The sequence below is a fragment of the Sceloporus undulatus genome, chromosome 2, assembly GCF_019175285.1.
Source record: "Sceloporus undulatus isolate JIND9_A2432 ecotype Alabama chromosome 2, SceUnd_v1.1, whole genome shotgun sequence".
NCBI classification, from domain to species: domain Eukaryota; kingdom Metazoa; phylum Chordata; class Lepidosauria; order Squamata; family Phrynosomatidae; genus Sceloporus; species Sceloporus undulatus.
Window position 1 is genome coordinate 18,272,093 of NC_056523.1, and position 10,516 is coordinate 18,282,608.

Here is a 10,516-nt window from a genome sequence, read left to right on the forward strand (position 1 = left end):
AATATCCTCTTCTTGGTTTTCAAATGGTCATTTCTTGCAATACTACTGCCACCTGAAGGCCAATTGAAAGTATGCACTACAGTAAAAACTGAAACCTGTCAGTAAATATGATTTATTTGGCTTGGGAGGACAGTGTGGATTGTGTAATCAATCAATCAATCAATCAATCAATCAAAGCAGAGCCAACTAAAATGACTAAAATTTGGGTGTTCTTCCTCTGCAGAGTTCGTAAGGAACAAAGGTCCCAAGGTGAAGAGGAAGAGGAAACAGAAGCAGAGATGATGGAAGAAGGATTGGGAGCCAGTAGTGAAGACACAGATGAGTGTGACAATGAGGCAGAGGAGGGTGGGCTGAGAGTTAATGAAGATGTTGATGAAGAAGAAGAGGAAGAAGAGGAGGAGGAAGAGGAGGAGGAAGAAGAAGAGGAGGAAGAAGAGGAGGAGGAGGTGGAACAAGAGAGAACAGCAGAGATGGAGGATGAGGATGCGGATGAAGATGGAGTGGTGCCTGTAGATTTGAACCTGGGAGAGTTCAAAGGGCCTCTGCAGTTCTATGCCTGGAAAGAACTCTTGGGTGCAGTGCATCCAGGTGAGGTGATTCCTCATGCTTTAAGGGAAAGGGGCTTACAAATCAAATGGACCAGTACTGACAAAATTCTAAAATAGGTAGATTTGTAGTTGTTTTTTTCTTCAACTTAGCATTTTGTCCAGTCACACAGTTGTCAGGATATATTCACCATACATGGAGATTGGTATAGAATAATAGAATCATTGAGTTGGAAGAGACCCTAAGGGCCATCCTGTCCAATCCCCTTTGGCCATGCAGGAAAACACAATCAAAGCACCCCTGACAGATGGCCATCCATCTTCCCCCAGAAGGCAGAAGTCCATCCCCCCAGAAGTCCCGTCCCACCTGGAAGTCCCGCCGTCCAACACCAGGTAATACCTGGTGCGAGAATACCTTTGAGTTTGGGCACTTGGTCTCTAAAAGGTTCTCCATCACTGAGAAGGATAAAACAAACTTATTCCTTCTTCCATATGACACCATTCCAAATATTTAAACATGGCTATTATGTCGCCTCTTAACCTTTTCCTCTCCAGGCTAAATATACCCAGCTCCCCAAGCTGCTTCTCCTAAGGCATGGTTTCCAGATCTTTCACCTTTTTGGTCGCCCTCTTCTGTACATGCTTCAGCTTGTCAACATCCTTCTCAAATTGTGGTGACCAGAGCTGGACGCAGTATTCTAGGTCAGGCTGACCAATGCAGAATAGAATAGTATTATTATTTCGCTTGATCTGGAAACTATACAGTACTTCTACTGATGTAACATAGAATTGCATTGGTTTTCTCAGCTGCATCACATGTTGACTCATGGTCAGCTTGTGGTCCACAAAGACTCATCGTTTTGCCTGTACTGCCATCAAGCCAGATGCCACCATCCTTTATGTGTGCATTTCATTTTTTTCTGCCAAATATACCTTACATTTCCCCCTGTTGAAATTCATTTTGTTAGTTTGGGCCTAACTCTCTAATCTGTTGTGGTCATTTAGAAGGTACTGGCTATATTTCCTATGATGTCATCTGAAAATTTAATAAGCATGCCTTCTATTCCTTCATTCAAGTCATTTATAAAGAAGTTGAATAGCATTGGAACCCTGTGGGACCCCACTGGTTCCTTCTCTCCAGACTGAGGCTGAGCCATTGGTGAGCACTCTTTGGGTTTGGTTGGTCAACCTATTACAAGTCCTCCTAACAATTGCATTGTCTAGCACATATTTTATTAGCTTGTTTGGAAGCTACTGATTTGCATTTTACTAGCATTTAGGTCCTGTGCCTGGCCTTTTCTTTTCTTTTCTTTCTTTCTTTCTTTCTTTCTTTCTTTCTTTCTTTCTTTGCATTCTGTTGGCCATGTAAGCAGTCCCAGTGGGGGGCCAGGAAATGAAGCATACTCTATATATGTAAAGCATACTTGATCCATATATGTAATTTATACTGCAGGTGTGCTTCTGCACTGGTGTCTCTTTATTTGAGGGATTTGCAGGTTCCTTCTTTTGGTGTTCCACCAGAAGATGTATACAAGCATAATGTCCATTAGAGTTTAAACTGACATATAGAGAAATGAACTTTATCTGTGTATGCAAAGGGATCTTGGAGCAACTTTGAGACTAACTGAGAGAAAGAAGTTTGTAGCACAAGCTTTTATAGACTGAGTCTACTACCTCAGAATTCATTAAACCCAGTCTATGAAAGTTTTATGCTACAAACGTTAGTCTCAGAGGTGGTGCAAGATCTTTTTACATACTGATACAGACTAGCATGAATATGACTCTGAATAATTATATCTCTGTAATAAATACTCTTTCATATTGTTATGACATTTCAAGGCTAAATATAATCTCACCCATCTGGTGGAGTAGCAGACAGAAAGTGGCTTTGTGGCATCTTATCTTCTGCATATTATCTGCAGCATGGTCAGAGGCTTACTATAAATGGAGGCAACTTATTTCTGTTTATATAGCTCACATCCAGGATATTTACATTTTCTATCCAGTGGGAGTACTGCCAGGGTATTTGAAGGTTAGCTATCACCATCAATCAGATAGGATTTTAACTGGTCTCTTGACTTCAACCAATTGTAATTGTCTATTTGTTCAAGGCCATCCATCATCCAACTGGAAATAAGATTTTTACTGGGCTTTTTTTTGTACAATCACACAATACTTTAACTAGTCTTTTGATATGCCATCAATAAGATACACAATATTAACTGGTTACCTGCCATCAGATGACTGCTCCTGGTCAGTTTTCTATTCTTTTACTTTATTGTTGCTATTTATTTGTCTTAAGGTCTTATCACATGTCTCTTCTCTTGATAAATAGCGCTCTTGTCAAAGGCACAATGCAGGTGGCACTGCTCTCTTCCCTATCACACATGTGGAATCTCCTTGGCATTTCAGGCATTGTTCACACTAAAAATCTATAGTACACAGCATTTGGCACTGCCCACCTTTCCTATTTGGCACACACACAGACATTCCCCCTTTCATAGATATATAAATCACAAGCATCTTATCTTTAAAAAGACATCCCCCTTAAATCCCCCCCCTCTCTCTCTGTGTGTGTGTATCTGCTCACCCCCTCAGATCTTGATGGAGCATCATAGCATTCTACCATTTCAGAGACAGAATGGGACTGGAAAAGGATAATTAAGGGGTAGTGAGCAAAGGTTCTGACAAGCCCCGGAAGCAGTAATTTATTGAAGGGTATTTTTTTTTTCTAGAAAGAAAAACAGTTTTAAAGTTTCTTGTGTCCACCCTACTTTTCCTTCTTCTCTTCTGATCATGTTTCCCTGCCCACAGTGTGCCGACTAATAAACTCTAACCACCCAAAATTGCCATTAAAGTGGAATTTAACTTTTGCACTGGTAATTAAAACAGGATATTTGCAAGAAAGGTGGTCATTAATGGACTTTTTGTGTATGTAAAAAAATCACACTTTCTTTTTTTTTTTTAAATAAAATTTTATTAAAAACATGTAGACATACAATAGTACAAACACAAACATACGGTGTAAGATCCATATTTTACAATTGATTTCATTATAGATTAATACAAATTATTTCAGAAAAAATCACACTTTCAAGGCAGTCTCCTATGAGAGAATAACAGGGAAGTAATGGCGTCACGCAGAAAGCTCCAAGTGGAGGTGCTAATTCTGGTTTTCCTTTTATGAAGACACAGATCACTTATTGCCGTTCTTTGTTGCCATATGCTGGCTTCAAGGCCTTAAGTTTTATAACTTTCTACACAAATTTTATACACAAAATAAAGCACCCAGCCTACAATAGTATACACATTGGGTGCATCTTACATAATCAACTGAATGCACATAGAATTGGCAGGGGCAGAGGAATGCCACTGCAAACTCTATTCCCTTTCCATGACTATACACTAGAAATTCCCACCTGGTCCAAAGGGAAACCAGGTTTTTAGGTTTTCTTTGTGTGATTGTGTATCAGTGTTAAATTATTGGATAAATTCTGAAAGCACTCTTAAACAAGTGCTCTCTGTAATTTCAAGTAAAGGTTGCGGTGCAGTTTTATACGTTGGGTGAAGCTAACTCCATGGAGCTTTGGCAGCAGAATAATATCACAATATCTAAAAGAAAAAGCAGGTGGACAAAGTGGAAAACAAATAAAGTGGAGTAGATCTTCCAGCAACTAAAATTTAGAGATGTTCAGCTGTGACATCTCACTGCTATACCAGTACTGTTATATTGCCAGACATGGATGAATCTGACTTGCGTGTTTACATGTTTGATGCTCAGTCTTAACATATCTTTTACAGTCAGACCTCTGTATCTACAGTTTTTACATCCACAGATTCAACAATCTACTTTCTTAAAATATATTTTAACCCCCCCCCCAGCAAAATTGATTTTAACATTTTATATATGGGACACTATTTTACTATGCCATTTTATATAACGGAAATTGAATATCCATGGCGGGTCTTGGAACCAAACCTCAGCGGATACCAAAGGCCCACTGTATTTGATTCTTCCTGGATCTCTACTGACCTTCATATGAAGTATGTTCCAGAGGTGAATACAACAGATGTTCTAAGCTTTCATTGTAATTATTTTTCTCTCTTCTTCTTCTTTCCCCCAACAGTCCCAGCCTGCATCACCTTGGACTGCAACTCTGCTCATCCCAGCCTGGTTCTTGTGGAGGAAGCCACTGGGGTCAAGTTCAGCCCAGGCAGACGTTTCTGGCGACGGAAGCCAGAGCGCTTCACCTCCAGCCCTTGTGTGGTGGGTAGGAAGGGCTTCACTTCGGGGAGATACTATTGGGAGATACGGGTTGGGGACAGCACAGGCTGGGTGGTAGGGGCAGCTAAGAAATCTGTGAAACGCAAGAAGCGCCTGAATTTTCATCCCAAGGAAGGTGTGTGGGCCATTGAGCTGAGGGCTGGACAGTACCAAGCCCTGAGTGAGCCACGCACACTTCTCTCGGTCTGTGGGAGGATGGATAAGGTTGGGGTGTACTTGGACTGTGAAGGGGGGCAGCTGTCCTTTTACAACAGCAGCAGCATGAACCACCTCTACACTTTCCAAGAATCCTTCCACGAGGAGTTGCTTCCCTTTCTCAGCACACAAGGCAGCCATCCCCTCTCCGTGTGGGACCTGGAGCTCTGAGTCCCCCAGGCTCAGATGGCAGGGGTTTTTTAAAACAAGAAAATATTGATGAAGAACAGGAAACAATATGGATGTAGGGATAGTCCTTTTTGAAATGGTGCCCAAATGTAAGCTATGTTAAGCACCTTTGACAAACAATAATTCTTCACAGATCTGAATCTGGCGAAAGAAAGCTATTGTTGTGCATGTGAATTTCCTCCCTCCCACTACACAATGCTGTCTGGCCATAAGAAATTTTGGCTGCTAAGTTTGCTACCTTTTGGACTGAACTGCCTTTCTTTTGTCTTTAACTACAGCTTGGGCCCATTCCCACTATTATTTAAACTGGATCGTATTGAATCACGATCTGGTTTAAACCACTATGGTTCCCACTTGGGGATCGATTTGGAATTGATTCCTAAGGGGGGGGGGGCATGGTTTTCTCCCATTTAACTTGTGCCAAAAAAGAGCTGGGTTTTCCCACTCCTTTTTGGGCTGAATCGATTTATTTGACAATAAATCGATTTGACAATAAATCGATTCAGCCCAGTGGGAACCCAGACAGATTCGAATCCTCCACGGCAGCCCCTCTCCACCACGACTGTGCCTCTCTCCCACCCATACCTCCCTCTCTCCCTCTTTCCTTCCTCACCTCCCCCTTCTTCCCTCCTTCCCTCCTGCCTGGCAGCCCTGGCAGTACCTGGAGCTGTCAGGGCTCCCTCTGCTGCCTGCTTCGGCTCCCTTGCCTCCGTCTGTTCTTCTTGCGGTGGCAGGCAGAGAAGGCTGCCAGCCGGGGCTCGTTGGACGTGCCTCTGTCCGGCGTGCCTTAATCCATCCTCTAATGGTGTCCAGGATGGAGGCACGTTCAAAGACCCCCAGTTGGTAGTTGAGGCCTCCCTGAGCTTGGCCATTCCCAGAATCCCAGGGAGGAGGGAGGGAGGGAATCCCAGCTCAGGGAGGCCTTGGCAGCCTGGAGGACAGTGGTGGCAGCAGCGGTGGAGTAGGCTGCCAGCTGGGAGTCTTTGGACGTGCCTCCATCCTGGATGTTGTTAGAGGATGGACTAAGGCACGCCGGACAGAGGCATGTCCAACGAGCCCCAGTTAGCACCCTTCTCCACCTGTCGCCGCTGCTGCCACAAGAAGAATGGATGGAAGCAAGGGAGCTGAAGCAGGTGGTGGATCGAGCCCTGACAGCCCCCGCTGCCGCCGCCACCACCGGGGCCCCCAGGCAGGAGGGAAGGAGAGAATGATGAGAAGGAGGGGGAGGGAGGGAGGCAGGCAGGCATGGCAGGAGAGGCTGGGGAAAGGTGAATACAACCAGCGCAAACATAGTGGCAACCACTGTGTTGACTGAACCAGTTTTAAGATTCCGTTCCAAATAAGTGGGAATGGGTCCAACTGATTCACAGTTCACACGTGAACTGGTTGAGATGCCAATTTTCATCAGAACTTCTAAATTTTGCCTGCTTATTTCACTACATTAAACTGCAGTAGGAAAAGACAAGAGCAAGCCATCTTCATGTATTTGAGTACTTTATGGCACATATTCTACTGGTATTTTTGGTGGAGGGGTTTGGAAGGAAGTAACAAAATCTGTTTGATCAGAGACCAGAGTGTTGAAAAGGGAGTGGGGGGAGAAAAGAACAATTGTAAACCATGAGCAGCTATAATTCTGAGCTACCTCCATGAGACATCTGAAAACCTCTCAACCTGTAAACTTTATGGGAGGATCAGAAAGATTTTCATATCAATAGCTTATTTCAAAATAATTTTGGGTACACATAATTCTTCCAAGTAGTAACACAGATACACAAACATTTACTTTTCAATCCATCATTCTTTCTTGCCTGTCCCACCTGCCTGAGATGTCTTCATCTGAGTCATGCACTCTGGATATATATAAGCTTGTACCAATAAATTTATTGATTATTAGAACTCTGTGCTTACCACACTCCCCTCCCACAAATGTGCCAAAATGTGAATTAAGTCATGTATTTGTGAAACTAAGGTTGCGTATCTTTCCTTCCCTGGTTGTACACATTTTGAATTCTGTTTAAACATGCATTGTCAATTCATACATTGTTCCACTTGTCTGTAATGGTCAAGCGACCTCTCTCAGTGGCAATAAATGTTGGGTGCTGCAGAGAATTACCACTTTGTTTGGTTTCTTTGATATTTAATATTTCTTCTTTCAGATCAATGTACTTTTTTCCTCATATAAACCTGTAGCAAATCTAAATACTATATCCATGATAGCTTGATGCTGATTTTCAGAATTAATGCATAAAAACAATTATCAACCCATATTTGTACTACTGAAACTACACAGAGTCTTTGGGTGCATCAACACTATAGACGTATTGCAGTTTGACACCACTTAGACTGCCATGACAGAATCCTGGGATTTGTAGTTTTGTGAGCAGAGTTTTTAGCAGAGAAGGTTGTTAAAACTACAAATTGCAGAATTCCATAAGATGGAGCTACACTACTTAAAATGACATCAGACTCAATTATTTCTACAATGAAGATGCACCCTGCGTTATGGTTTCTGATGGCTACACATGGCCAAAACAAAAATGATATAGAGGCAGTTTTATAAAGAATGTAAGTGCAAGGGAGTCCTAGTAGTAGTAGGACAGCAGCCAGTCGACAGGAGAGGTTTGATCCATTTCCTACCAATGTTATCAAAAGTACCAAACTGAAATTGCTATTTATGTAAGAAGGAAACCTTTTTTTCCAAAATAGCTTGAAGGAAGAACCATATAGAGGAAGAAAGATTAAACTTTCCCACTCCACCTCCTTCTCTCCCCTTCCCCTTGGACCCCTGCCTCTGTTATTTACATTTAAAAAAAATATGGATTGCATTAATGCTATTGACATCAAGACTAGTTTTGCTTTCAATTCCTGTGCAAATGCAAACACAAGCAGCCCATCGTCCAAGATAAATGGCAAGTCTGTTCAGGCCATACATGTTTATTAAAAATACCCACAAGAGAGTTAAGAAACAAAAGAAACAAAATCAGGATTCAAGCAGGACATTTGCAAAAGTAAGAGATATTTACAAGCCACATATACAGATCAAACAGAGGGTCACATATGAGTTGTTTTCTTATTGAATTAGAAAAATGACTGAATTTCTGTTATCTGCTGCTACTCAGATCTGGCGGAGGGATGACATGCTGAATCCTGTCATGAGAGATTTGTTCCTCTTCAGAGACAGCAAGCCGATGGCGTGCTTTTATCAGCCAGTCCCAGAGCAGACCCAGTCCACACAGAAACATGATGCCGGGGATTAGTAGGAAAATCCGATAAAGAAATAATGGACCTGACATTGAAAAAGCACAAGGAAAGGTTTATAATGTGTAAACCACAATGTCATAAACTAGCTGGGTGTGATTATGGTGAAAGGTTGGAAGCCACTGCATTAGTCTCACTGAGCCTAATTGCCACTTTGCTCCTCACCTGGAACTGTTTCACTCATGCATCTGAAGAAGTAGACCAAGTCTATGAAAGCTTATGTTACAACTTCTTTGATATAGGCACAGTACATATGGGTCCTTTGCGACACCCTCATCACATGCTAGGGTTGCCTGGGTGTGGAGCGCCCACACACCCCACAACCGTAGCACCTGATGAGGACGTAACAATGGCAGCGCTCTGTATACATGGCACCACCATTGTTACATATGCGCCGCACAGTACTTACGTGATGAGTGCACCAGTGGCGCACTTGTTACACTGCCGCAGCTTGAGAAGAACCAACTTTTTGTGGGTTCTTTTTCTGCCGGTGGGAAGCCGCACGGTTTGGCAGCTGCAGCTTCCCTCCGGCGGAAAAACAGGCACCGGGAGGCCACCCTTTTTGGGTGGCCTGTACTGCGCCATAGTTTGTCTTAAAGGTGCTACAAGGTATCTTTGCATACTGTTTCACTCACTGAGAGTAAGAGTGTATCTATACTGTAGAAATACATGCAGTTTGATACCACTTGAATTGCCATGGCTCCATCCTAGAAAATCCCGAGAGCTATAGTTTTGTGAGGCACCAGCATTCTTTGGCAGAGAAGACTAAAGACCCCGTAAAACTACAAATCCCAGGATTTCATGGGATGTAGCTACAGCACTTCAATGTTGTTTTTACTATTAGAATTTAAGTGAGCTCACAGCTGTTTACTGGTTGTGCCAACCTTATTTTCCGACAAATTTAGGTGCAGGAGATAATTTTGTTATTACTATTGTTAAACAATTGGAATTGAATCCTTACTGACTGCTAATCACCTGGAGAAAATTCCTCCCACCCCTGTCCTAATCCATGAACCTGCTATCACTTTTTTCAGGAGTCAAAGAAATAATAACACCCCTTATATCCACTAAAAACTCACCCACAGCTGTCATCAAGACCCGACCATCACAGGTTCTGTTGAGGCCTGAGAGGACCTTGTACTCCCCTTCCAGCTCCTTGCTCATGTGTATGACAATGAGACCCATGCTGTGTAGGATGAGATGGTCTTTCAGGTCCATGTTGAAATAGTAAGAGCGTCCTTTGTTGGCGATCAGTACCCATTCACAGCGGGATGAGGAGGTATTCACTCGGCACAGGATGGAGAAACCCTTCGAACGAGGTACAGGGATGAAGGCTTTGGAGTCACGGGGGATATAGCGGTGGATGGTAGGGCACATGCCAGGTCCTGATGTAAAGAAATTGGGTGGATGACTGTTACCAATCGACATGCTTGGTCTTCTCCATCCAAAATTGTTGGGAATCTCTTTTAACTGAACAGACCATAAATTGCTATTGATACATTCATTTAAAACATAATTACACTGAATTTGATGCTTCACTGCCTTTGCTCTGACCAACACCAGATGATGATATTATTGTTGTTGTTATTACTGGATTACATCTAGTGTATTTGTTTCTCCCAAACTTGTGACTCATATACACAGTGCACATTAAAATGCAATTAAATTAATAACAGTATTAAAACAATTTAAACCTACATTTAAAATTATAAAATTGCAGTTAACAAGATGAAGAGTATTAAAACCAGTTCAATTTAAAACAATGCAGCACTCTTAGCCCTTTTTAAAAAATGCTTTTAAAGCCTTTTGGAATAAAAAGGATTTTGTCTATTGACATAAGGACAGCAGAGAAGATGTCATTCTGGCCTCCCTTGGGAGATCCAGAGACGAGGAGCAGCCACCAAGAAGGCCCTCTCTTGCATCCCCACCAACTGTGCTTGTGGACTCAAAGAAGGGCCTCTCCTGATGGTCTCAGAGCCTGAATTTATTTGGGGAGATATGAGCAGATTGTAAGCAACAGTCTTACAACAGTTCTACACAGTGC

General features: G+C 42.5%; 1 protein-coding gene across 1 annotated transcript in view; it reads left to right on the forward strand.

The window, feature by feature from the left end:
* Window positions 1-7,315, forward strand: part of LOC121922615 (nuclear factor 7, ovary-like) — a 17,402-nt gene extending 10,087 nt beyond the window's left edge. Inside the window, exons 6-7 of the mRNA XM_042452233.1 lie at window positions 224-588; window positions 4,673-7,315. Coding sequence (XP_042308167.1) covers window positions 224-588; window positions 4,673-5,196 — 889 coding nt within the window. The 3' untranslated portion in view covers window positions 5,197-7,315. The remainder of the gene's footprint in view (window positions 1-223; window positions 589-4,672) is intronic.
* The last annotated feature ends 3,201 nt before the right edge of the window (window positions 7,316-10,516 follow it).